The sequence below is a fragment of the Aotus nancymaae genome, unplaced genomic scaffold (assembly GCF_030222135.1).
Source record: "Aotus nancymaae isolate 86718 unplaced genomic scaffold, 86718_ANA_hifiasm-v0.15.2.pri h1tg000089l, whole genome shotgun sequence".
In the NCBI taxonomy this organism is placed as follows: Eukaryota; Metazoa; Chordata; class Mammalia; order Primates; family Aotidae; genus Aotus; species Aotus nancymaae.
Window position 1 is genome coordinate 6,004,619 of NW_026988504.1, and position 27,444 is coordinate 6,032,062.

At 46.0% G+C, this 27,444-nt stretch overlaps 1 protein-coding gene and 1 pseudogene across 1 annotated transcript in view; one reads left to right on the top strand and one right to left on the bottom strand.

Moving 5' to 3' along the window:
- SEC14L1 (SEC14 like lipid binding 1) overlaps nucleotides 1-20,039 on the bottom strand; it is a 66,583-nt gene extending 46,544 nt beyond the window's left edge. Inside the window, exons 1-3 of the mRNA XM_021670914.2 lie at nucleotides 19,901-20,039; nucleotides 18,290-18,393; nucleotides 17,382-17,474 (exon numbers count right to left, since the gene is read on the bottom strand). Of these exons, the coding sequence (XP_021526589.1) occupies nucleotides 17,382-17,444 (63 nt within the window). The 5' untranslated portion in view covers nucleotides 17,445-17,474; nucleotides 18,290-18,393; nucleotides 19,901-20,039. The remainder of the gene's footprint in view (nucleotides 1-17,381; nucleotides 17,475-18,289; nucleotides 18,394-19,900) is intronic.
- Nucleotides 8,927-9,050, top strand: LOC135271764 (U4 spliceosomal RNA; annotated as a pseudogene).
- Nucleotides 20,040-27,444: the final 7,405 nt, after the last annotated feature.

Genomic DNA, 27,444 nt, shown 5'->3' on the forward strand with positions numbered 1-27,444 from the left:
ACTCCCCTGTCCCCCTGGTACTTGGCCAATATTCTCAAACTAAATAGCTTTAAGTGTTTTAAAGTTAAAAACATGATATACTTTTACGTGAGGATCCTAACATCACCTACAAAGCACTCTAAAATGTCCTTCATGAAAAGGAAAACATGACCATGAGAATCCACAACCTATTTTATAACCTTTCCACCGTATGGTAATAATGCAGTCAAAGCATACATCATGTTAACTTCCACAGCTCTAAATTATACCCAGAAGAAACTGAAGACACTGTCATTCCTATTTTCCATTCTGACCTCAGCCTTACCAGTCAATATCAACTTCAATTAAAATGACTGTCAAATCAGTACTAATTTGATTCCTTGCACTGAAGGGTTGGCTGTATTTTAAAATACTTGAGCCACAATGAGGAGCCAATGGGGCAAAGCAACCATCTGTGGGATTATGACTGAACCCCTTTAAATCAGAATCCCGCCCAGATGGACGGATGCGGCAGTGCCCGCGGAGCCTCAGCTGGCCTCAGACAGCCAGTCCCCTCCGCCCAATGCACACCAGGACCGGGGTCCGGTGGGAGAGCCCCTCGTCCTGGGAAAGGCAGCTACCCCCTTGCCTGTCGGGCAATACACATTAGTGTGGAACCTGGCTCTAAACCATTTGTAGATGACCTGCTTCTGAGTGGAGATTTTATACATAGCAGAGCAGCTCCTTCGAGGTCATTTACTGAAAGTCAGTCCTCAACACAAGGGTTTAAAAAAAAAAAAAGAAAGGTCGGGCATAGTGGCTCACACCTATAATCCCAGCACTTTGGGAGGCCGTGGCTGGTGGATCATAAGGTCAAGCGATCAAGACCATCTGGCCAACATGGTGAAACCCCACCTCTACTAAAAATACAAAAATTAGCTGGGCATGGTAGCACACTGCTGTAGTCTCAGCTACTCAGGAGGCTGAGGCAGGAGAATTGCTTGAACCCGAGAGGTGGAGGCTGCAGTGAGCTGAGACCGTGCCACTGCACTCTAGCCTAGCGACAGAGTGAGACTCTGTCTCAAAAACAAAACAAAACAATACTTGAGCCAACCAGGCACTCGTGTTAAACACAGATAGGATAATACAAGGATGTTTATTCCCTTCCCCTCCTTAACCTCTGGTTTAAAACAAAACAAAACAAAACAAAACAAAAACACAGAGATAGGATAATACAACGTTGTTTATTCCCCTCCCCTCCCTGACCTCTGGTTGTTTTAAGGACCTGGCTGATTTGGATTCATGAAAGTAAAGCAAAATCTCTATGACAAAGAAATCTGTTATGAAGCGTGAGTAATGTACAAACCCTCCTTTTAAAAGAGAAATGTTTCCTTGAAACTTTAATGTTAACCAGTTTTTTTTTCCCTTGCAGAACTCAGTTTATTGACCACTTATTTCAATTTTCTTTTTTTCTTTTTCTTTTCTTTCTTTTTTTTTTTTTTTTGTTGAGACAGAATCTCGCTCTATCACCCAGGCTGGAATGCAGTGGCGCAATCTCAGTGCACTGCAACCTCTCACCCCCCGGGGTCAAGTGATTCTCTCGCCTCAGCCTCCCATGTAGCTGGGATTACAGGCATGCGACACCAGGCCCAGCTAATTTTTGTATTTTTAGTAAAGACAGCGTTTCACCACGTTGGCCAGGCTGGTCTCAAACTCCTGACCCCCAGTGGTCTGCCCACCTCAGCCGCCCAAAGTCTTGGGATTATAGGCATGAGCTACCTCAACCAGCCAGTTATTTTTATTATAATGTTACTTAAATAGGTGCAAACAAGCTAGTTTCAAAAAGAAAAAAAAACAAGAAACCTCATATAATTATAAAATGTGAACAACATATATTCAATGAAGAAAATGACAATTTGTTGAAGACCAATTTCTCCTTCAAAATGAATATAGAAATGAACAGCAGGGCACAGCTTCTTTCAAACTGGGCAGAAGCTGTTTTATGACTCACTGCTCCCATCACTCTATTTAAATCTTTATTTGTACAGCTCCCCGTCTGCAAAGTACGTACCCTGGGCTATAGTTGGCTCAAACACATCATTTACATATTAATTTCAACCCTATTCTTTTTGTATTTACTGTCAACATTAAAATAGTATTATTTGTTGTCCACAAAAATAAAAGCTAACCACGTGCTCATAGTGCTCAGCTGTAAACATGATATCTAGACGATCTCAATGCGTCTATGTAGTTTTTCCATTCTAAAAATAAAAGTACAAAGATAACCAATCCCTGTTAGAGAATTAAAGACATTAGTTAGAAAAAATGGAGGTATACACATCTGTAAATAAATCTTTATACTTAAGATACCTGTTCTCCATCAACAAATCTTGAATGTCAAATGCTTTACATGCCACAATTACTTAAGCTCTAGGCAAATAAGAATGTCTACAGGGCTATAAAAGGTTTGACTTCTCTTTGCTTTTCATGAGTTTAATTTTGTGTTTAAAGCAATCACGTGATGCTGAAAGCATCCAACAGAAACTAAAATATGCCATGATTTTCAAAAGCCATTCCTAAATTTTTGGTCTAATAAAGAGCAAATTGAGTATAAATCTCTCTCTGACAACAAACCAGCAGTGCGCATATTCCCCCTCAGATTCGGCCGGACTTGGCAGAGTTGGTTTTACTTTCCAGAGTGTAAAAGATAAATCTGTGGGCTTCAGAAAAGCATTTGGTGTTCTAGGGAATTGCAGCTGTCAGCTTTTAAAGATGCCATGCGTTTGTCCACATAAAAGAATGCAATGAGCTACGGAAATATTACCTGGTTTCATGAACCAGAATAAAAACTCTAGAGTCAGTAGGCTGCCAATAGGAGTTTGTTTAATCCATCAGGAAAATATTGATCACTATTTACTAAATATCTATTGTGCAGGTTGTACTTCATAGACCTTGAAGCACTCACAATTTAACTCACACTCTGAAGAACAAAGAAAAGAAAACCAGGAGTCATACTATATGACTTGAACACTTAACAGGGGGCAGGATCAACTGTAGAATTCTCTATCTTCTCTACCACCTCCCTTCCCTTAGCACAGGAGTTCACTCTTCTATTTAAGTGGGTCACCACTCAGTTCATCATTCCACACCGGCTTTTACACGCAATTCTTTCTTAAGAAATTAACAGCAATGGCAATCATGAGATGTAAATTAAAGCTGTATTTTCAACAGATGGAATAAAATAGTGGTTGAATTCCTCAGGGAACTTGTCTTTTGGATCTGTCATCTGTCAAATATAAAAGACAAGAGGCCGGGCATGGGGGCTCATGCCTGGAATCCCAGAACTTTGGGAGGCCAAGGTGGGTAGACACAGGGTCAGGAGTTTGAGACGAGCTTGGTCAATATGGTGAAACCCCATCTCTACTAAAAAATACCAAAATTAGCCAGGCATGGTGGCGCATGCCTGTAATCCCAGCTACTCGGGAGGCTGAGGCAGGAAAATTGCTTGAACCTGGGAGGCAGAGGCTGCAGTGAGCCGATATTGTGCCATTGCACTCCAGCCTGGTGATGGAGTGAGACTCCATCCCCCGCCCCAAAAAAAGTGGTTATGACGGTAACTTTTACTTTATGTATTTTACCACAACAAAAAATTTTAATGTACAGTACAAATCTGCTCTACCTGAAAATTAGCAAATGAAGTCACACAAATGACAACTTCAAAGAAGCACACTCTTGTTAACGTAACATGAATATCCCTAAATAAACTCATGAACAGCAATTTGGAGAATGACATAAAACAAACAGTCTCCTTCTCCTTCTAGTATATGTTAAATCCTTCAATGAAAACATGATATAATAAGCGCCTATTTATACAGTCTGTTGAAAAAAATCATTCCTTTGAAAAACTTTTAAATAAAAGTTATGGCCTGGCACGGTGGCTCACGCCTGTAATCCCAGCACTTTGGGAGGCTGAGGTGGGCAACGAGGTCAGGCGTTTGAGACCAGCCTGACGAACACATGAAACCCGGTCTTTACTAAAAATACAAAAATTAGCCAGGCACGGTGGTACGTGCCTGTAATCCCAACTACTCAGGAGGCTGAGGCAGGAGAATCGCTTGAATCCAGATAGTGCCACTGCACTCCAGCCTAGGCAACAGAGAGAGACTCTGCCTCAAAAAAAAAAAAAAAAAAAAACTTATAACAGAAACCACCCTCCTCTCTTCCTATTCCATTTACTATAAAATGAAATGATGCACATCCACACCAGTGGTTTTCCAATCTGAACAGGCTAAGAATCACCTGGAAGGCTTGCGAAGCCACAGACTGTGGGACCTACCTCCAGAAATTGACTCAGTGAAGAATCAGAATTTGGAGCTCTTAGAATTTACATTTTAAACCAACTTTGGGTGAAGAAAATTGAAATGAAAATAATAGGTGTTTGGAGAAGAGCTTTCTAAATATTAATCCTGCAACACACCAATGACCACTTAAATCAATTTACTTCTTAAAATATGTACCTTGTAGCTTTTAGTTCTGGCCTTGATTTGTAAAACACACACAGGCATTGGAGTAGGAGAAAGAAAAGAGACACGTATTTCGTGATTAGGCCCACCTCATGTCATAGAATAACTCATTCATTAAGAAAACAAGGATTATGTAATAACCAACCTCTTGGGTTTTAAATTTGGAGAACTCTTAAAAAGAAAATCAGATTACCATTCTACCAGAGTCAAGAATTTTACTTAAAATAAATTTATGCTCTGTAGGAGAACCAAAGAAATAGCATTTTTTATATACTTTGTATTCACCACTACAGGAGAAAAGCCACTCAAAATGCTAAGTGATACATATACCAGGACACGCTTTTCAGGCAACTAAAGGAATTATAAGCTTCAGTTCACTGAACTATTTTACTCACAAAACATGATTTGCATCGAATTCTTTTGAACCATAAATAGTAAATACATCCGACCAAAAGAATTTGTTTCCATGGGACCGTTTGTCAAAATTTTCATTATGTCATGGGAGAAAAAAAAAAAATCACTCACAGAGTAGATGTGATTCATCTACACTCTAATCTTTTTTTTTTTGAGACAGAGTCTTGCTCTGTTGCCCAGGCTGGAGTGCAGTGGTGTGATCTGGCTCACTGCAACCTCTGCCACCGGATTTAAACAATTCTCGTGCCTCAGCCTTCCCAGTAGCTAGGATTATAGGCACACACCACCACGCCCGGCTAATTTTTGTATTTTTAGTAGAGATGGGGTTTCACCATGTTGGCCAGGCTGCTCTTGAACTCCTGACCTCAAGTGATCCTCTCATCCCAGCTTCTCAAAGTGCTGGGATTACAGATGTAAGCCCCTGCGCCCAGCCAAGAAGTCTATTTTTGAGGGCAAAATGATTTGATCATCACCCTGGGAACACTGGCAGTTGCAGGGAGGGTGACGGAGACAGGCAGAGAGACCAGTGGAGTGTCAGGGCCCTACAGGGGCTGCCAGCGCACAGAGAGGGCCCTCCACCAGGAGCAACTGCACGCAGCAGCTAGAGTCAGCCGGGTGAGAAAGCGGAAAGGTATTTCAGGCAAGTATGTGGTCAAGGCACCAAGGCCATGACAAAAAATGGCATTCTTAGGAAACAGCAAGAAATTCGACATAATTAGACTGTGCAATGGATGTGAGCGGCCTCGCCATAGAGAAGACGCTGCAGGGACACACAGAAGGCCAGTGACAAAGGGTTCTTAGAGCCAAGCTCAAGCTGGGAACTTCATCTTAAAGATGAGGTGCATGGGCTGGGTGCAGTGGCTCACACCTGTAATCCCAGCTACTCAGGAGGCTGAGGCAGGAGAGAGGCGGAGGCTGCAGTGAGCTGAGATTGTGCCGCTGCATTCCTGCCTGGGCAACAGAGCAAGACTCTGTTTCTAAAGAAATAAACGAAGATGAGGTGCAGCCACTTTATTATTTGAGGGTTGCAGGCGGCACGGTCAGGTTTACAATGTACTGATCTCTCTGGCAGCAGTCCCAAGGAAGAGCAGAAGGGTGAGGGGTGGACTCAGGGTCCAGAGGCTGTTGTAGGGAGGAGTGGTCTGGGGCTGAGCCACCAAGGCTAGAGAAGGGCAAAGTGAGAGCCTATCCAGGAGACATCTCTGCCAGCTCCCATCTGGGCACCAGCAAGACTGAGGGGTGAGGAGGGAAGGCTGCCAGGGAGGCCTGGGTTTCTGCTCTGAGGGTAAGGTACCTGCAGGGCCACACATCAAAAGCAGCAGCTCAGGGGAAAGCGAGAACTTCTGAGTGGCGTTTTATTGGTTTGGTTTTTACTGGGGTGGGTGGGTGAGTGTGGGTGTGTGTCTGTTTCTGTTGGGGTGTGTGTTTTTGGCGCAGGCAGGAGTGTTTCAGAGGCATTAAATCTGCCTGGGACAGTGAGATAGAGCTGTCTAGCAGGCAGCTGGCTCAGAGTCTGGAAGCTCCTGGGGGGCATCCAGGCTGAAGATAAAGGTTTGAGATCTTTATAAAGTGAAAGGTGAAGGCACAGGTTTAAATGATGCTGCCCAGGAAGTGCTGCCCAGGAAGAGAGCCAGGTAGCTATGCCTAAAATAGCATTAGCTACTCATTAAAACACCTATTATTGCCAGAAAATGCCAAATATACAACTGGGGGTCACCAAACAGCAAAACCAGAGGAAAAGGAACAAACAGTCCATCTGCACCTTAATAAGGCAAGGAAGTGGAATAAAAAAGTCCAGATCAAAAGGGGAGGCCAGACCCCAAGAGGAAAAGAAGTAAGCACGCAGCCGTCCACTCAAATACACGTGACATTTACAACTGAACACTCATCACTAACTCGGATACTCCTCTGGCACACATGGCAGTACACATCGCTGAAAAACAGGACAGATTTCTGAATGGAAAATGGAGCCAGTACATATAAAGATACATATGACAATTATTTTATATAGTGATACATAATTACAAAGAGACACTTCTCTTTAAAAAAAAAAAAGGTGGGGGGGACCAGCAGAGTCCTCCCTCGGTATCTGTAGGGGACTGGTTCCAGGATGTCCCTCCAATCCCCAAATCTGTAGATGCTCAAGTCCTTGATATAAAAATGGAGTGGCATTTTACATTTGACACACCCTCTCATGTACACAGACACACATCTCTTAGATACATGCAGAGCCTCGCTCTGTCACACGGGCCAGTGGCAGGACCGCGGCTCACTGCAGCCTCAAACTCATAGGCTCAAGCCATCCTCCTGCCTCAGTCTCCTGAGCAGCTGAGACTACGGGCATGCACCACCACACCCAGCTATTTTTTTTTAGTTTTTCATAGAGAGACAGGGTCTCACAATGTTGCCCAGGTTGGTCTCAAACTACAGGCCTCGAGGGATTCTCCGGCCTTGGCCTCCCAAAGCACTGGGATTACAGACGTGAGCTACCACACCCAGCCCTCCCATATGCTTTAACTTCTCTCTAGATTACTTATAATACCAAATACAACATAAATGCTATGTAAACAGCTGTTACATGTGTTTTATTCATATATTTCATTATTGTATTATTTTTGTTGTTCTTCCTGAACATTTCTCATCCACGGTTGGTTTTATCTGTGGGTGCAGAACACGAGGGTACAGAGGGCTGCTGTTCTCTTGACATCAAATTGTACCTTTCAAGAGAATTACAGTGCAGTTCATGCTCCTTGTTACAACATGCAAAATAATTCCACTAGAACTACACAAAATGTCTGCCTCACTAGCGCACAGGTCAAAAGTCAAGAGAGATGAATTAATTATAACATCTGCCAACCAAAACCCTCTCTACAGTGAACTCTGGAGAAGCTTCCCCAGGCAGCCCAACAGCCCTATCCAGAGCTCTAACAAAAGAGACAACAGAAAAGAACAAGGACGGACTGACCAGCACAACTGGACACCTTGGACACGAACACCACCCGCCTCCTCAGCCCCAGGCCAAACTGCTACCAGGCACCTGCTTCGTGCAACATGTAGAAACGCTGTCATTAAATTAATCCTTCTCACCTGCTTTCAGTACTAAATAGGAGCACTCATTCAGTGCAATAAAAAGTAACTATAAAAATAAATAAATAAGGAGTAACCATTAATAGAATGACCCAGTTTAATTTGGGAAGAAAATATTTTGCATCTAATTTGCAACTCAGAATTACATAGAATAATCCTAGGAAGAAAGGGGGAGCAGCTGGTTCTAACCAGTAGTTTCCATCTCTACCAGCAAATGTTTAAACAGAACCTCCAGCCAGGCACGGTGGCTCACACTTGTAATCCCAGCACTTTGGGAGGCTGAGGCAGGTGGATCACTTGAGGTCAGGAGTTTGAGATCAGCCTGGCCAACATGGTGAAACCCTGTCTGTATTAAAAATACAAAATTTAGCCAGGCATGCTGGTGCTAGCCTGTAGTTCCAGCCACTGGGAGGCTAAGACAGGAGAATCAATGGAACCAAGGAGGCAGAAGCTATAGTGAGCCAAGATCGCGCTACTGCACTCCAGCCTGGGCGAAAAAGAGCGAAACTCCGCCTCAAATAATAATAATAATAATAATAATAATAATAATAATTTAAAAATAAACAGAACTGCTAAAGGGTGGCTGAATGGATTGAATTTAGGTCTGCACCTTCTCCTTGTGCCCATTTGCTGTAAGGAACAATGAAATCAGCAAAGGTTAAGGTAACTGAACAGGACAAATGACCCAGTTTCTCTAACAAATCAATAGCATGAAAGGAAACAAAAGGAGAGGGAGAATGTTAGAGATCAAAGGAGACCTGGGAGACATAATGACCAAACACAAATGGTTTCATTTGAAGCAGGACCCAAGCAACTTATGAAACACATTTTTCAGACCAGTGAGAAAATATGAACATGCACTCTGGATTAGAGGATATCAGGAATTATTAATACTCTGTTAGGTGTGACAGCAACACGGTGATTGTGTTTAAAGAGGAAATAGGCTCTCTGCACAGTGGCACTATCATAGCCAATGAGGTTTACCTGAGGCATGATGATTGCTAAATGAAAACTTCCCAATGCCATGTGCAATAGAGTTGGCATTGGCCATTTCTTTCTCTTTTTTTTGCTCTGTCACCCACACTGGAGTACAGCAGCACACAACCTCAGCTCATTGCAACCTTCCCCCTTTCTGGGTTCAAGCAATTCTCCTGCCTCAGTCTCCCGAGTAGCTGGGATTACAGGTGCCCACCACCATGCCTGGCTAATTTTTGTATTTTTAGTAGAGATGGGTTTCACCATGCTGGCCAGGGTGGTCTCGAACTCCTGACCTCAAGTAATCCACCCGCCTTGGCCTCCCAAAGTACTGGAATTACAGGCGTGAGTCACTGTGCCCAGCCAGCACTGGCCATTTCTGACAGTCTCTATGGTGACTGAATTCATCTTTATTTTAAAAAAAAAAAAGTCCACCTTAGTAATCTTAAGCAAGAGGAATATAATTTTACATTTAAAAAAGTAAAAATAAAAATAGCTGGCATGGTGGTGTGAGTCTGTAGTCCTAGCTACTCAGCAGGCTGAGGCAGGACTCTTTGAGCCCAGGAGTTCAGGGCTGCAGTAAACTATAATCGTGCCACTGCACTCCAGCCTAAGAGACAAAGCAAGAACCTGTCTCAAAAAAATAAAAATAATAAAAGCAAAAGGTTAGAGATGGATGCTGAAGTATTTGTCAACAAATTAACAAAATACCTGAAATCTGCTTTAATACACCAGGAAAGAAAAAAGTAGGGAGAACTGATGAAAATATTGGCAAGATTTCTTTCTTTTTTTTTTTTTTTTTAAGAGACAGGGTCTCATCATGTTGCCCAGGTTGGTCTCAAACTCCTGGCCTCAAGCCATCCTCCTACCTTGGCCTCCCAAAGTGCTGGGATGACAGGTATGAGCCACTGTGTCAGACCCAGCAAGATGCTGATAACACTGAAAGTGGGTGATGGGTAAATGGCACTTATTTATTATGATTCTCTCTACTTGTGTATACTTGAACTTTTCCATAATACAAAGTTTTGGGGTTGCTTGTTTTTACAAAACTAGGTGAATCAGAGAGCCAAGAAGCTGAATCTGATCCCATTTTATTTCTCCTTGAAATATGTTCCTATGGCACCACAAGTGCCTTCACTCTAGCACATTAAAAACACTTGGATACAGCTCAGGAAAAGCACAGGAAAAAAACCAATTGGAATGCCTAATGTTGAGAGAGGAAGTACAAGGGAAAGGTCTGGCCCTGTACAAACTAGCACGTAAGGAAAGCTCACGCTAACTGTCCATTTTCAAAACCAAGGAAATCTAATTACACCTCAGCTTTGATTAACTGCCATAGGACTCACACGATGGCATTCACAACTTTACAAATGAGAACAGCACAATCTCCCACTAACTGACCAGGTCCCTTTACCTATCATCAGAGAAACTGGAACATTTCCCTCCACGTCCAGACTCGAACAAAGTTGGGTTTTAAGTCAGCTACCCCCAAAAGTAGACTGCTTATTCATTTGGGTAAAAACAAATTCTACCGCACATTAGGCTGCTGGAAGATCTAAGAATACCCTGATTAATGAAAAAGATGTATTTTAATATCACACCTAACCATCAGAAACTATAAAAACCAGAATCAGAAATACAAAAAGGTCCAAGGAATGAAATCTAGGATGAGAGAAATAAGATGTGCTCTGAGCCGACGAACGATGGACTGAAAATATTTCCTAATAACGAAAACAATACTGAAAATCTGATGTGCACGGGATCTCAGTCAGAGGAAGAAACAAAGTTAGAGAAAAGGGGACAGGCAGCCCAGAGAATATTCAGGCAAGGAACGGGTGGGTGGACGGATGGTTTCTGATGGCAGCTAGCTGCCACAAAAACAGAGGAAGGGCAAAGCAGGACCTGTGCTCCTGCCAACCAACCGGAGGAGCAACGTGGGCACAGCTGCACCTCAGCAAGTGTTCTCCCTCAGGGACGTCGCACTCCACGAAGGCCCGCCCCCACTTAGAAGAGCAGGATCTTCTCACCCTGAAGTAAGGTACATGAGTCACGAGTCCATCCTGGGATCCCTCACATCTCCCTGTTTTGTATATGAAATTGGAACGGATGAAATAGTTTAATATAAATGCCTATTTGATCTAACAGAGATATACATTCATAGTGATTTACTGACATATAAACTGGTTCAGTTCCCCTGGAATTTGGAGGTGGGGAAGGGCAGGGTATCTGGAAGGGAGAGGGGGAGGCTGTGGTCCCACCAGGTCCCCCTTGCTCCTCTCACCCTGCTGTCTGTTTCACTCCAGCACTCCTCACAGCAGTCTTACACTAGTCACCAGCCTCGTAGGTTACAGAGCTGGTCTGTGGCAGGCACGGGTTTGTACCTGGCCTCAAAGCAAATCTCTTTCTCTTCCTTCCTCTAATCTTAGTGGGAAGACATGAGACACCTAAGAGGAAGGGGGAAAAAAACCCAAATGCCAGAGTACAAAACAAAATAAAGCCAAAGGATCAGGAGAGCGAAACAAATTCTCCTGCACTGGGGCCATTCAATCAACTACAGTTACTTCAAGCACACACCACTTAAACTGCCATGACAGTGTTTGCCAACAAGGTTTTGCAAAATTTATGAAAATATTTTTTAAAAAACACAAATTAGCCAACTTTATCACAAAAGGGCTTTGTTCCCAGGTGAAGCACTGGTTAATTGAAAGATCATAGCGTGTTACTTCTGTTCTATGTAGAAAACACAAATCCCTTGTCTGAAAACAGGATCAGAGACACATTTTATTTACTTATGTATTTTTGAGACAGGGTCTCGTTCTGCAACCCAGCCTGGAGTACAGTGTGGTGTGATCAGAGCTCACAGCAGCCCTGAACTCCTGGGCTCAAAGGATCCTCTCTCTTCAGCCTCGTGAGTAGCTGGGACTACAGGCACACACCACCACAACAGGGTTATTTATTAATTTATTTTTTTTTTTTGTAGAGACAGGAGCTTGCTATGTTGCCCAAGTGGGTCTCGAACTCCTAACCTCAAGAAATCCTCCCACCTCACTGTCCTAAGTTCCCAAGTAACTACACTACAGACAGGCACCATCATGCCCTACAGATACATTTTAGATGTGAATTTCCACCATTCACCAGGTCCTCATCCTCACAGTGGTGTGAACAAGTCACTCACATCTGCATGCCCACAGACTATGTACTTAGCACCTGCACTTGGGAGAACAAGAGAAGTAACAGGCAAGGTCACCGCCCTGGAAGGACACACAGTTGGAGAGCAACACTCAAGAGCCTTTGTGAATAAAGAAAACTCCCATTCCAAGTGAAAGTACCTAATACCGACTACAATGTCAAGAATGTGTCCCGGGAAGGGAGAGAAACATGAATGGCATCTTCAGAGGCATCAGGGAGGCGGGAAGGACAAGATGGGTTAGATCTGGAGAGACAGATGGGGAAAGGCAAGCATCTGAGACAAAGAAGTATGAAAAGAGGAGCAGGAAACGGCACCGTGTGTTCCAGGCCAGCGGGAACAGGAAAGAAACAAACGTTAAAGTTCAGGCTGGGAAGTGTGCATGATTGTGAAGTAAGGTGAAACGGGCCAGGCAGGACACAGCCACAAAGGGCCTTGCTGGAAAAAGCACAGGAGCTGCGACGCGCAAGGACAGGTGACAGTAAACCCTTCAACACAGGACAGACACAATGCAAAGTATGTGGCAGGGGAACGCAGAGTGACCTAAAGGATGAAAGATTTAAGTGTGCAAAGGAACCAGGGACCCCGGTCTTTCGCTGCAGAGAGAGGGGCAGTGCTGGGACAGACAGGGACAGGACCATGTGCCTTGATTCCTGAGGGCACAGTCTAAAGGGTGTGTCTGCTGAAGGGACAGAGACACTGAAGGGGTTCCCAGAGAACACCAGCACTCCTGGAGCACAGTGAAACTGGGACGAGGGAGAGGAAAGGAGAGAGCAAAGAGTGAGGTGACCACATCTGCTGTGTAACGGAAAGCCTAGGCAGAAACGGCACTGGACGAGGTGACGACCTGTGGGGTGCACAGGAGTTAGTGGAGCCTCCTCTACCGTGTGTGCCGGCCAGTCACAATGAGGGCAGCTGTTCTCAGCAGAAGAAAGACTGGAGTCCAAGTCATCGTCTGGCCTGCGGCCATCACCACAGAAATCGGGTCCAGAAAGCAGCCTCTCCAGCTCTTCCCTCTGTCCACAACTCTCCTTAAGGGTTCCAGACCTCGACCTCTCCCACGCTGCCCTCCTACACTAGGTGGACTCCCACCTCTTTCATTTTCCCTTTGAAGCCTTTATTAGGGAGCCATTAACATGGGGAGAGAGGGAGCTGCACTTGAAAATATTTAACTTTTAAAGCTTGTGTTTTATGTTAGAAATTTCAAAAAGAAACACTTCAACTCAAGCACCCTAGAATTATACCTCCCATTCCAAGTTCCCAATCTGTGGGACCTGATATGCCCCCGGGAAACTGCAAATCATTTAAGGCACAATCAGAGTGTCCTTACTGATCCAATCCTCTCCCCACAAGCCAGGAAGAACAGCCCTTTTTGTTAAAATGGATCAAACTGTACACCCGACGTGACCATTTCACTATATGTAAATTAAAACTCAATTTCAAAAAATCAGTCCCCCACATCTTTGTCAAAACACAGGACGTTTGCAACCACTGCCCCAGAAGGTTCCCTGGTGCACCTTCCCTGTCAGGGGAAGGGAAGGCCCTTTCATTTGTGTGTGGGCAAGAAGTTCTGTATTTCTCTTTCATGAAATGTTTCAGGTGCACACCCTCGGATGGGAGAAGAAACACGGTATGAGGGAAGAACACTCAACTCGAGAATCAGATCGCTGCACTACCTGTGTCAGTTTCACCACCTGGGAGTCTCAGGTTCCTTGCCCTCCGAGGGAGGGCTGAGCTAGGTGGTTTCTCCAACTCAAAGCTCTGACATTCTCTTTCTAGGCTGGTAGCTAACAAAAGAACACGACGCAAATGCCTAATGAAAAACCACCACTTCATTTTTGCTTATATAAATACCACTCAAGTGAGTTAATGAGAACTTCAACATGATTTTTTAATGGTACTGACCTCAAAACAAATGGTAAATTTTCATTAAATCAAGTGAAATGCAATTAACATATTTGACCCGACTGTGCACCTATTTATACGAGGCACTTTTTACCTAAACAATTTTCTGGCAATACGAACAAGGACATTAAGTTGAAAGAGTGGCGTTTCTCCCACTCTCTCTTCACAGGACTCACAGAAACCAGGACCCGGACCCACCTCCCACGACTGCGTGCCGGGCACATGCTGGCCACTCCTGACACCAACCTGCGTTCCACTGAGGAACATCTGCTTTCTGACATGCTCACAAATTCATCAGCTACAGTTCCGTTCTCACCTTAACTGTAAATATACCTTTTTCCTCCCTCTGAAAGATGAGCTGTAAAGGACATTTTCAGGTTAACTCATTATACTATTGGTTTTCCTCGATAAGAAAAAATAAAGCAAATACTGAGGATTTTATACTCTACAATTACAGTAAGAAATGGCGGCAAAGGATACCACACAAAAGTCACTCTACTTTTGGAAGGAAAAAGGTAACATATTTCATTTTCAGATTTAAAAATGTTTTTATACTACAGGGTGGCAAAATATACATGTATGTGTGTGCGTCTGTGTGTATATTTTTTTTTCTAACAATTCAAAAGAAAATTTTCTGAAGCTGGCGAAGCAAAAAAAAAAAACTTTCTAGCTAGTAAGTTTTAAATCATAAAAAAGAAAAATTAAAAAAAAAAGAGAAGAGAGAAAGAAACAGAAGGGAAATTAACCACTACCTCAATAGTTTTTAAATGGTTTAATTGTAAAAACTTGGTGGCAGCTCAGAATTTGAATTTCAAGTTCTTCTGTAAAGTCCTGCAGAAACCGGCAAGGCAAACGTCACAATCTTGAAAATAGTGAAGTAAGGGAAATGAGGAAGTCTGAACGTTAAACAATCCAAACATCCCTTTATTACATCTAACATTTGGCAAAGAAACCAGCCTTTTACCTCAAACTACCAGGGTTGCATTAAGCTTTTTAAGTCACACTCAGTTTTCTGGAAAACATCCACCCCCTCACCCTCTGCCCTGTCTCCACCTGGGCCCCATGGGCAGCCACTCTGCCTCCCCAGCGCTGCCCAGGCCCACCACCCCCGCCACCTTCTCCCCAGCTCCACCAGCCCAGCTCACTCAACAAGGGTCAGGCCCTCCACCCAGGGCAGACAATCCACAGGCTAGCCAATATCCTCAAACCCAGGGCCAGGGCAGCGGTTAGGTGGGAATGAACGAGATCAAGCTTCTCTCAAGGAAATGTGACAGGAATTGGTCACCGAGAAACTGAAAGAATGCAACAAGAAATGCCACAAAGTTGAACTGGGGCCAGAAGGCTTTCCGATAGCTATGCAAGTCCTCGGGCTGAAGCCACAGGGAAGGGAACCAGGAGTGAGTAAAGCAGTTAGCTGGTGTGGGGGAGAAGGCTCCAGCACATGGAGCCAAGCACTGACCCACCAGGCAAAATCCTAGAGAAAGCTGTGGCTGAGGCCCCCAGAGGAGCCAGAACCTCCCTCCACCACCAGGCTCAGGAGTTCAGCCCACCCCAGCTCAAATTCTCAGATTCCTGTGCAATTCCTATCACACTGTACATGCTCCCACTCACAAAACTCCCCAAGCTGGCTGGAGCGAGTCTTTGCCCCATACAACCAAAAGCCAAAACAGCACAGATAACATACAAATGGCAAACATGGTAAGTCAACAACATAAAATACTGACAGCCCTAGTTACACATATTTCTTTTTTTTAAACAGCCATAACAAGGAATGAACCTAGTTACACATATTTAAGAGAAATACAGAACTTCTTACCCACACACAAACCAAAACCTCACACCTGACAGAGAAGGCGCACCAGGTGACCTTTGGGGGGATGGATGCAAATGTCCTGTATTTTGAGAAAAGTGTGGGTGATTCTTTCATTAAAACTGATCAAACTGTATACTTGACATGTGACCATTTCACTGTATGTAAATTATACTTCGATTATAAAAATGGGATCAGGTGCAGTGGCTCAAATCTGTAATCCCAGCACTTTGGGAGGCCAAGGCAGGCGGATCACCTGAGGACAGAAGTTCAAGACCAGCCTAGCCAACATGGTGAAACCCCATCTCTACTTAAAACAACAACAACAACAACAAAAATTAGCCAGGTACGGAGGCAGGCGCCTGTAATCCTGGCTACTTGGGAGGCTGAGGTAGGAGAATCGCTTGAACCTGGGAGGTGAAGTTGCAGTGAGCAAAGATCACGCCACTGCATTCCAGTCTGGGTGTCAGAGTGAGACTCCATCTCAAAAAAATAAATTAATTAATTAAAAAAAAAAAACCTTGCATGTAAATTGTTCCCTTAAGAGGACTTTTTGTTTTTCAAAACTATTGATCTAGATAAATCCCACAAACATACGCTGAGCAGAAGCAGCCAGCTGCTAAAACACCTGCATTTCTATTTAAGGAAAGAACAGAAGCAGGTAACAGTCCCCTGTGTGTTCTGAGTCAAACGGTGGCTCACTTGAATGAGGGTGGACTTTTTCCTGGGCTGCTTATGTTCCGGCTCCTGACTGTGGTGCCAGTATTCCAGATGTGTCCAGTCTGACAAACGTGTTTTTAGCAGGTGTACGTTCATGAAAGACACATTCTCCTGTCTGTATTCTATTTTCTGGTATGTATATCTTAATAATAACACAAAAGAGAAGGAATACCCTACAGTCATTTAAAAATGACTGGAAAAGGTTTGCTTTGCATCTAGTAAAATGCTTATTTTCAGCCAAATTCTTCAGGTAAATAACAAAGAAAATTAAGACGTTACCCCATGTGTGAAATTCTAACTGAACTGATGGATTTGATACTGGGGGAAAAACTCATTCAACAGAATCATTTGAATCATGTAAGTAAAACTCCAACCCGCGGTGCTCAGTTCCAACAGTACCTAAAGTGAAGTCACCCACAAGCAGAGCGCTCCTTCCACATGAGCAGCAGAGACCACACTCCACGTCCCTTTGCTACTCTAACAAAGGAAAAAACAGAGCATAATCCCGCAGAAGAAATACTTAGTCGGAATCTCGCTCCATGTGTTCAAAGGGAGGATTAACTTCAATTCACACATTACCCTGAGGTGCATTTTTCTTAATGTGCAGATTTTTATTTTCGGAGGCTTATGTTTTAAAAACATTTTACAGACTCTAGATCCAGTTCATAAGCATAAAAACAGAGTAAGTAAAAGTGATGCCATGGAGATAAACCATAAACGTTAAACGTATACATCATCAACTTCTAACACTGTTCTTTAAAAGTAAGAAGCCAAAGAATAAACTGAAATGTCAAGTACTTACAGCCATAATTAATTCAAAGGGGTATTTGTACACCCTCACTGGTGACTGGTATTTTTGCACCATGATTGTAATATAATAGCAATCTTCTCACACCTGCAAAACATAAATATATGTAATAAATAACCACAATACGGAAACAAACTATGAATAAGTCTGCACCAACACATCATACCAGATTCTAACGACAGAAAGAGACCACAATAGGTCATAATTCTATGCACACAAAAATGAAAAGATGATATTTAAATACACGAGGGCAGAGGGAGGTAATCAGACAATAAAAACTGGACAAAGCCCCAATGCAATGAGAGAAACAGTACTGGTGTGAGAGGGACCCCAGTCCCCTCATGGGGATTGCTGGGCCTCTGCATTCATTACATGACCTGACCTGAGTCCTTTCCAGCAATGAACTGTTATGATTCTGTTATTCTAATAACCAATATAATTAGTGCTCGGATCATTGTCTCTTGAACTTCTATTAGAAGCCAAATAATAACAATCTCAAGTTAAGATATTAGCTCTGGGGAAACAAAAGTGGAAAAAAATACTACTGTATCTCAAATTATGGAATACTCCTCAAAAGCTAGCTTCAAAGGAAACGTGTCAATTCCTATTTCCTAACTGTATACACTACAGCTTCGGAGACCTGTCTTCAAGTGGCAGAAGTGCCAAGTATTCTGGCTTAAGAGGCTCCACTGAAATCTCCAGCCTGAAACAGCTGCTACCTGTAAGTCATCGGTTAAATGTTCACACCTAATTCACACTCAAAGAGCCCCCCCTTAGGGGTGCATAAATAATCATTCTCTAGCGCCAGCCTACAAAGACTGCTCTGAAAACACCTTGGACTTGCCAGTCCTCTGGGACTGTCCTTCCCTATTTAAAAGTGAGAAAAAAATCAATGAGCCTACCTGTTTTGCTGAGGATAATCATTAAGAATGATATTTTATGCTGAACATGGTGAGAGGATATTCAAACGTACAAACTGAATATCCTCAAGGCGCCCAAAGTCTAGCTGTTAAAAAAAAAAAAAAGACAAATTACCAAGATATATTTTATTTCAGAAACGTCCAAGATTCCGATCTTTTTTTTTTTTTTTTTGAGACAGGGTCTCTCTCTGATGTCCAAGCTGGAGCACAGTGGCACAATCTCCGCTCACTGCAGCCTCCACCTCCTGGGCTCAAATGATCCTCCAGCCTCAGCCTCCCAAGTAGCTGGGACCACAGGCACACACCATCATGCATATTCTTTGTAGAGCGTTTCCCCATGTTGCCCAGGTTGCTCTCAAATTCCTGGGCTCAAGGGATCTGCCCATTTCAGCCTCCCAAAGTGCTGGGATTATAGTCGTGAGCCACTGTGCCTCGTCTAAAATTCCTGTCTAGGTTTGGAACTTTGGTATGTCTGGCATACCTCTCAGAGGAGCAGGTCATGGTGGAAAACACCACCATTTGACAGTGTGAAAACGGCTACAGAATGACTCTGGTGGCCTCGAGTGAGCCATTTGACTTCCCTGGGACTCAGTTTCATCTCTGTAAAATGAAGTTTTCCGGGGGATGATCGTGAAAGACTTTCACCTCTAAAATCGTGAGAATAAGAGCCAAACTCCCATGTTCTCCAAACCCAACTTGAAGCTTTCTAATATTAATCTTTATTATGGGGCTGACACAGTCCCTGATGTGCTGGGACCATGTTCCACCTACTTTTGCAAACCTTACAGTGTTGATACACGGTGGGAATCCAATCATCTTTTAAAAATTTAATTGGGAAAATTAATTTTAGGGTACTCTCCCAGGTAAGAGGAAGATTACTGGGCACAAACAGGGGTGGGGGGGGAGGAGGCAAAAAAGCGTAATGCTCATTTAAGAGACTGTAAGATCCATTCAGGATTCCACCGCCTGGCAGAACCCAAAGTGGCTACACTCACTGAAGAACCTGCTAATTCACGAGCTTGTGAACTCCAGCCAGGTCCCAGCTGCCGAAGCTCTGGTCCAGATAAACGCCCTACGCGGGCATCCGGAGTGAAAACGACCAAGTGGCATTCAGGACGCGGGCCGCTTCTATTGCATGACAATCGCTGTTTAAACAGGAGCCAAAGGCCAGACCCACTGAACGCATCCCGAGCAGGCTCGAGCGGCGGCCCGCGCCCGGGACCGGCCGCTCAGCAGAGGTCCCGCGTGGCTGCTCCCCACGGGACCCCAGCCTCGGGCGACAGGAGAGCGGGGCGGGCACTGGATCTGGACCCGAAACTCCGCTCCCAGCGGCTCCCAGGAGCTGGGAGCCTGGCAGGGTGAGGGTGGGGGTGGGGGTGGGGGTGAGGGTGGGGCGGGGGTCGGCGAGTGGCGAGCGAGGGGGCGGCACGTTCCGGGTGCCCAGCCGAGGGCAGCCGGGGCCGGGGAGGGACGGGCGCAGCCGGCGGGCGGCCGGGAGTTCCGGGGGGTCCGCCAGGGAGGCGCCGTACTTCGATAAGACCGGGACTGATCGGGGCGGGGGCGCACTCAGACCCGCCGCGGCGACGCGCCTACCTCTTGTCAGAAAGGCCGGGCCTGGCACGCGGGGTGGCGAGGGGCGTTCATACCGGCGGCTCCGCGGGGCCGTCGCGGTTCGGCTGCTCGGCGGCCGCAGCTCCACCGCCGGTTCCGGGGAGGGGGCCGGGGGGGCGGGAGGGAGGAGGGGCACGGCGAGGGCTCGAGTGGTTGTTACTGGTGACGGGGTGGGCGGGGCCGGGGGCCGGGCGCCGGGAGGGGCGCGCGTGCGCAGCAGCGGCCGAGGGAGTGGGCGATGGTTGCTAAGGAAGGGGAGGGGGAGGACAACCTGGGCCCAAACTGCGCAGCCGCGAGCTCCAGATCCGCGGGCGTGGAAGGAGCTTGGAGAAGGCGCCGGCCCGGAAGCTCCACTGGTTGTGCCCTAGGTCCTCGTGGCCCCTCCCAGTTTTGCGTCAATGGTTGGGGGCGGGAACGGGGCGGGGCTTCGCGAGTAGCGGGCGGAGGCGGAGTGAGACCGGGGGTGCTGCGACCGTGCCGGGGAGGGGTTCCGCTGAGCGGGAAAAGGGAAGTCTACGGGAGGTCAAAACCACCGCGGACCTCCGTCCCGTCTGCTGCTCTGCGGCCCACCTCTGGTCGCCCTGGCAGCTGCCCCCGTTCTTCCTCATTTCTGGTTGACTCTTCAGTGTTCCGACCGCATTGTCGCTGAGTAATGGGGAAGAGGCGGACCCCGGGTGGAGCCCAGCGGCATTCTTGTCAACACATCCAGACGGCTCTAGTTTCGGGCCGCGGGCTCGAACTGAGACACGAGCCCGGGGTCTGCCGTACAGAAATGAGGGGCCCTCGGTGGGACTGCTAACTAGCTCCCGAATTTCAGCAGGAAAGCGCAGTCCAGCTCCAAGTTTCAATCCTAAGTGGGCACCACTGAGACATTTTGGGGTCCTTAAGTGGAGCTCATGACTAGAAAGGGGCACCTTGGGTGTCCACCCACACAGCAAAGCTGGTTTTACAACCAACATGCAATTGCACCGTCAATGTCACTGTTGTTCCATTCACATTAGTCACCCTGGGTGGCTGGACATTTCATGCTGCCCTTGGATGGAACGTTTTTAGACCTGTTGAGGAATTTCCATTAGAGCCAGTGTACCAGACACACAAGCAAATCATTCATGGCCTCATCACCCCTGTGTTCCACCTCAAACCATCATTTTCCAGCTTGGTCACCCGTATTATTCACTGTACTCAGTCTGACTGGCTTTTTGCCAGTTTGTAGAAATCCCATCCACCTTCAAAAGATGCTTTAAGGCCTGGCGCAGTGGCTCATGCCTGTAATCCCAGCACTTTGGGAGGCTGAGGCAGGCAGATCACCTGAGGTCAGGAGTTTGAGACCAGCCTGGCCAACATGGAGAAACCTGGTTGCTACTAAAAATACAAAAATTAGCTGGGTGTGGTGGCAAATGCCTATAATCCCAGCTACTCAAGCGGTTGAGGCAGGAGAATCACTTGAATCTGGGAGGCCGAGGTTGCAGTGAGCCGAGATGGGGCCACTGCACTCCAGCCTGGAGGACAGAGCAAGACTCCGTCTCAAAAAAAAAAAAAAAATTGACCTGATCTGTATTTACAGGAAATACAGAATAAAGGAACATGCTAAATGCGACCATGAAAAACAGTTGGCAAAGTACAGACCGTGGGAAACACTACAAGACAATTATTATTATTATTATTATTTTAAGATGGAGTCTTGCTGTCTCACTGTGTCATCCCGGCTGGAGTGCAATGGCGTGATCTCGGCTCACTGCAAGCTCTGCTTCCTGGGTTCAAGTGATTCTCCTGCCTCAGCCTCCTGAGTAGCTAGCATTACAGGAGTATGCCACCGTGCCAGGCTAATTTGTGTTTTTAGTAGAGACGGGGTTTCCCCATGTTGATCAGGCTGGTCTCGAATTCCTGACCTTGTGATCCTCCCACCTCAGCCTCCCAAAGTGCTGGGATTACAGGCATGAGCCACGGTGCCTGACCCGCAGACCTCCTTCTTGCCTGGTGACTAGATTGCCTTTGTAGGACTGACAGCCACAAAATTAGAAATTATGGGTTAGGAGTCATGTAGCTGGAGGCAACAAGATTCTGACCCTCCCTCAACTGCTCCTAAGATAAGTGTTTCAGACGCTGCACTTGATGTGGATCAGCTGGCACCACCCAGATCAATAAACTGGCCCATCTGATTTTGTGGCCCCCACCCAGGAACTGACTCAGCACAACAAGACAACTTCAACTCCCTATGATTTCATTCCTAATCAATCAGCACTCCCGGCTCAATGGCTTCCCCCCACCCACCAAGTTGCCCTTAAACACTGTGCTCCCTGAATGTTTGGGAAGACTGATTTGAATAATAATAAAACTCCAGTCTCCTGCACAGCCGGCCCTGTGTGAATTACTCCTCTATTGCAATTCTCCTGTCCTGATGAATCAGCTCTGGTCTAGGAAGCGGATAAGGTGAGCCCTTTGGGTGATTATACTGTCATCCTGAGAAGGAGTTATTTGTCAAGATGAGCAATCTTTTGTTACAATAAATGCTTTTTCATGATTTTATTGAGGCAAACAGTGAAGCCATGTATTGGTTGACAGTCTAATACTCCTGAATGAGAATCTCCTGAATCAAATAGTAAGTCATGTTGATCTAGAAGGTCTTAGGTCTCTGTCCTGATGCCTAAGCTGTGTGGATGCAGGTGGTCTTAATTCCTTATGATCAGAAATGTAGGTAAGCCCTGAGATAGTCTGAACTCAGATCTCATGTTGAATTGTAATCCCCAGGGTTGGAGGTCCCACCCGGTGAGAGGTGTTTGGATCATCAGGGCAGATCCCTCATGAATGGCTTGGGCCACCTCCTTGGTCATAAGTGAGCTCTAAGTTCACACAAGATCTACTCACTTAAAAATAGGTGACACCTCCCCCTACTCTCTGGAACTTCCTCCAGCTTTCACCACATGACCCGCCTGTGTCCTCTTCTCTCCTTCCAACAAGAGTAAAAGCTCCCTGAGGCTTCGCCAGAAGCTAAGCAGATGTCAGTGCCATGCTTTCTGAACAGCTTGTGGAACCTCTTCAGTACTATTCGAACATATAATGATATTAAGAAATTACTGCTTTCTTGTGGCCGGGCGCAGTGGCTCACACCTGTAATCCCAGCACTTTGGGAAGCTAAGGTGGGCAGATCGCCTGAGGTCGGGAGTTCGAGACAGCCTGGCCGACATGGAGAAACCCTGTCTTTACTAAAAATACAAAATTAGCTGGGAGTGGTGGCGCATGCCTGTAATCCCAGCTACTCAGGAGGCTGAGGAAGGACAATTGCTTGAACCCATGAGGCAGAGGTTGCAGTGAGCCGAGATAATGCCGCTGCACTCCAGCCTGGGCAGCAAGAGCAGAATTCTGTCTCAAAGAAAGAAAAAAGAAAGAAAGAAATTGTTTGTTTCTCTTATCTCTTAAAAAGGCCAATTAAACCTCCTTTAGTTATAAATTACCCAGTCTCAAGTATTTCTTCATAGCAATTCGAGAATGGCCTAACACCGGCCCCTTCTGTGTCGCTACATTGCCATTATCACAATATGTCTTCCCCCTCCAGCCAGCAAGTTGGAGGAAAGGGTGAAGAGCAAACCTGCTCCCCTGAAGGACACTTCCTTGGAAATGTGCGTGTACAAACACGTGTGCACGCACATGAGCACACATGCATACTTCCCATTGGCCAGAACTTATCACATGAGCACACCCAAAAGCAAGGAAGGCTGGGAAATGTAGCCTGTGTGCCAAGTGACCACAAACCCAGCTACAAACTGTGAGTTCTGTTGCTATGAAAGAAGCACAGGATGGATATTGGTGGCAACTAACAGTCTCTCTCATCAAGGGTATAGTCAAACTATTAAAATGTAATGGTGATGTGTGTTTGAAAAATTTTGAAAGAAAGAAAAAAGAAAGAGGAAGGGAAGGAAGGGAAGGAGGGAAGAAAGGAAGGAAGAAAAGAAAGAAAGAGAGAAAGATCACAGCACTGCACTCCAGCCTGGATGCCAGAGAGGGACCGTGTCTCCAAAAAAAAAAGTGTTTGTGTTGCATGCTGTGTTCAAGTGGTGCTGTTCTCTAGGCTAATAGTGTCATCCACAGGCTTAACAGGGTGGAGTCAGTGCCGTGCAAGGTATCAAGCAGCGAAGGCAGGTTGGCGGGACTGCAGCAGGGAAGAGCAGGCTGCTGCCCTTGTCCTAGCGGCACAGCTGTTTTCCTCAGACAGGCTACCTTTAAAGTCGAATTACGAGAGTGGGCACTCTGAAACACCGTGGCAGTGCCCCTTGCTTCCAGAGCATTTTTTTTTTCAATGGAGCCTCGCTCTGTTGCCCAGGCTGGAGTGCAGCGGCACTATCTCAGTTCACAGCAGCCTCCGCCTTCTGGGTTCCAGTGATTCTCCTGTCTTAATCTCCGGAGTAGCTGTGATTACAGGCACCTGTCGCCACACCCAGATAATTTTTCTATTTTTAGTAGAGACGGTGTTTCTCCATGTTGGCCAGGCTGGTCTTGAATTCCTGACCTCGTGATCCGCCTGCCTTGGCCTCCCAAAGTGCTGGGACTACAGACATGAGCCACCGCGCCTGGCGTCTTTTTTTTTTTTGAGACAGAGTCTTGCTCTGTCACCCAGGCTGGAGTGAAATAGTGCAATCTCTGCTCACTGCAACCTCCACTTCCTGGGTTCAAGCAATTCTCCTGCATCAGCCTCCCAAGTAGCTGGGATTACAGGCGCCCGACACCACGCCCAGCTAATTTTTGTATTTTTAGTAGAGATGGGGTTTCTCCATGTTGGCCAGGCTGGTCTCAAACTCCTGAACTCAGGTGATCCACCCGCCTTGGCCTCTCAAAGTGCTGGGATTTCAGGTGTGAGCCACTGCGCCTGGCCCAGAGCATTTTTATTAGTGAGCTCCTCACCTGTCTGTTGTCACCTCTCACTTGGTGAATGAAAGCCTCCAAGGGTGCCTTGTAAAGGCTTCACTTACCAGGTGCCCTTGGGACTGAGATGCAGGATTCCCAAGTCCATAGCAAGACACTGTGGGTTGCTCAGCCAAGCCCCCATTAGAAGCCTGCATCTGAAGCTGTGTTCCACTTGGCCACCTTGAGCTGACCTCAGGACACAGTATCAGCTGCCCAATCACACTGCATAAGCAGCAGCAGGTGGACAGAGGCTTCGCGGCAGGGCACATCTCCCCCACAGGATTAACCTGGTTCCTCGGGCCATATCTTCTCCATTGCTCTTAGCACAATATTAGCAGTCACTGAAATTTCATCCTCCAGAGCCCAAGCTCTTCTCCACCATAACAAAAGAAGCATGGGAACTTGTGGCATGAGCAGACTGGAGCCAGGCGCAGTGGCTCATGCCTGTCATCCCAGCACTTTGAGGGTGAGGCAGGAGGATCGCTTGAGCCCAGGAGTTCCAGAACAGCCTGGAGAACATAGTGAGACCTTATCTCAACAAAAAAATAAAAATAAAAATTAGCTGGGCGTAGTGGTACACGCCTGTGGTCCCAGCTGTTCGGGGATCCTCAAGTGGGAGGATCACATGGGCTCAGGAGTTTGAGGCTGCAGTGAGTTATGATTGCGCCACTGCATGCCAACCTGGGCAACATATCGAGACTCTGTTTCAAAAAAAAAAAGGAGGATTGGGGGTATAGATTGGGGGAGTGTCACTCCATGAAAGACAGTGGAAGGCAAGTGACAATCTTAAGCAAAATTTCAGCCTCCAGAGCCCAACCCCTTTGCTACTATAGCAAAAGAAACAAGGGATAATGCTGAATAATCCCCTTTAAACACTGCTGAGAGTCAGGACCAGCTAATTACCTAGGCTGTGCCAAGAGACCCAGTGGCACTTAATTCTTATTTTCTGGTGGCCTTATACACCCTGGTATTTGTAATTCACTTCAGTCAGTTACAGGGACCTGTCAGAGCCCCTGCTGCAGAATTGTGTTTAATGCACGCAAAATCGCCCAGGTGCAGTGGTTCACACCTGTAATCCCAGCAATTGGGGAGGCCAAGGCAGGTGGATCACTTGAGGTCAGGAGTTCAAGACCAGCCTGGTCAACATGGTGAAACCCCGTCTCCACTAAAAATACAAATATTAGTCAGGCGTGGTGGTGCGCACCTGTAATCCCAGCTACATGGGAGGCTGAAACAGGAGAATCCCTTGAAACCAGGAGGTGGAGATTCCAGTGAGCCGAGATCACAACTCTGCATTCCAGCCTGGGTGACAGAGCCAGACTCTGGCTCAAAAAAAAAAAAAAAAAAGCACATAGAATAAAGGCCTAAAAAAGGAAGAGACCATTTTGGCATTTGGTGGTAAAAGAGTTAAAGACAGCCTTGCAAGGAATGACTGATTCTCCTGACATGGGCCATCTGGCAAAGTTTCCAGCCTGGAAAAGTACGGAAAATGTAGGTTACCCTATAGGCACAATTTCCTAATTGAGCCCTGGCAATAATCCAGTGGCCTTGAGCTAACACATTGCATCATTCCCAACCTGGGAAAACTTCAGGCCAAGAAGCCAGGTCTGCAAAAGTTATCATCCAGCCTTCCATAGTTCTAAAATATTTCATTTCAATCTGGAGAGGCAAAGTCCCTATAACTTGTTGGTTTATCTGCCTGAGAGTCTTTCTTCCTTCAGGACGCTCTTCACACTCCCAGCAGAATTCTCTCCCCAAAACGCAAACTCACTCCCTTGTACAAAAAGTGCATTGACTATCGAATTAAATTTAAACTTCAAAGCCTCTCATTCAAGATCCTCTATAAATCTTGTCCCCAACTTCCCTTTGTCCAGAATGATTTTATATTCATCTCCACTCCATTCATTTATTTATTCATTCCTTTGTGGATTCAACAAACATTTATTCAGCACCTTAATTTACTTCGAACATAGTGACCACCAGAATATAGAAAGATCCACTACAGCTGGGCACGGTGGCTCATGCCTGGAATCCCAGAACTTTGGGAGGCCAAGGCGGGTAGATCACCTGAGGTCAGGAGCTTGAGACCAGCCTGGCCAACATGGTGAAACCCCGTCTCTACTAAAAATACAAAAATTAGCTGGGCGTGGTGGCGGGCGCCTGTAATCGCAGCTGCTTGGGAGGTTGAGGCTGGAGAATCACTTGAACATGGGAGGCGGAGTTGCAGTCAGCGGAGATCATGCCATTGCACTCCAGCCTGGGCAAGAAAAGTGAAACTCCATCTCAAATAAAAGAAAAATCCACTACAGAAAAGCGGATTTTCCTACAAGGTGCCAGCCCACTCTACAGGACAGACACTCAGCAGTTGAAACACAGCCCGTTCAGTTCTTCAACAGCCCAATGCAGCTCCTCCCTGAAGCCTTTTCTGATGCCTCTTTCCATCGGCCCATGCACTTCGCAATTCCATCATAAGCCATGTTGCCTAAAACCAGACTGACCGTAGAAGCATGGGATCTCTGTCTTCTATTGAACTGTGCGTGCTTGGGTACGGGCCCGTAGTCACTCCATTTTCTCCTATTTCAATAGCACCTGCCCTTTTCTAGAACCCCGTTAAGTATCTGTTGGGT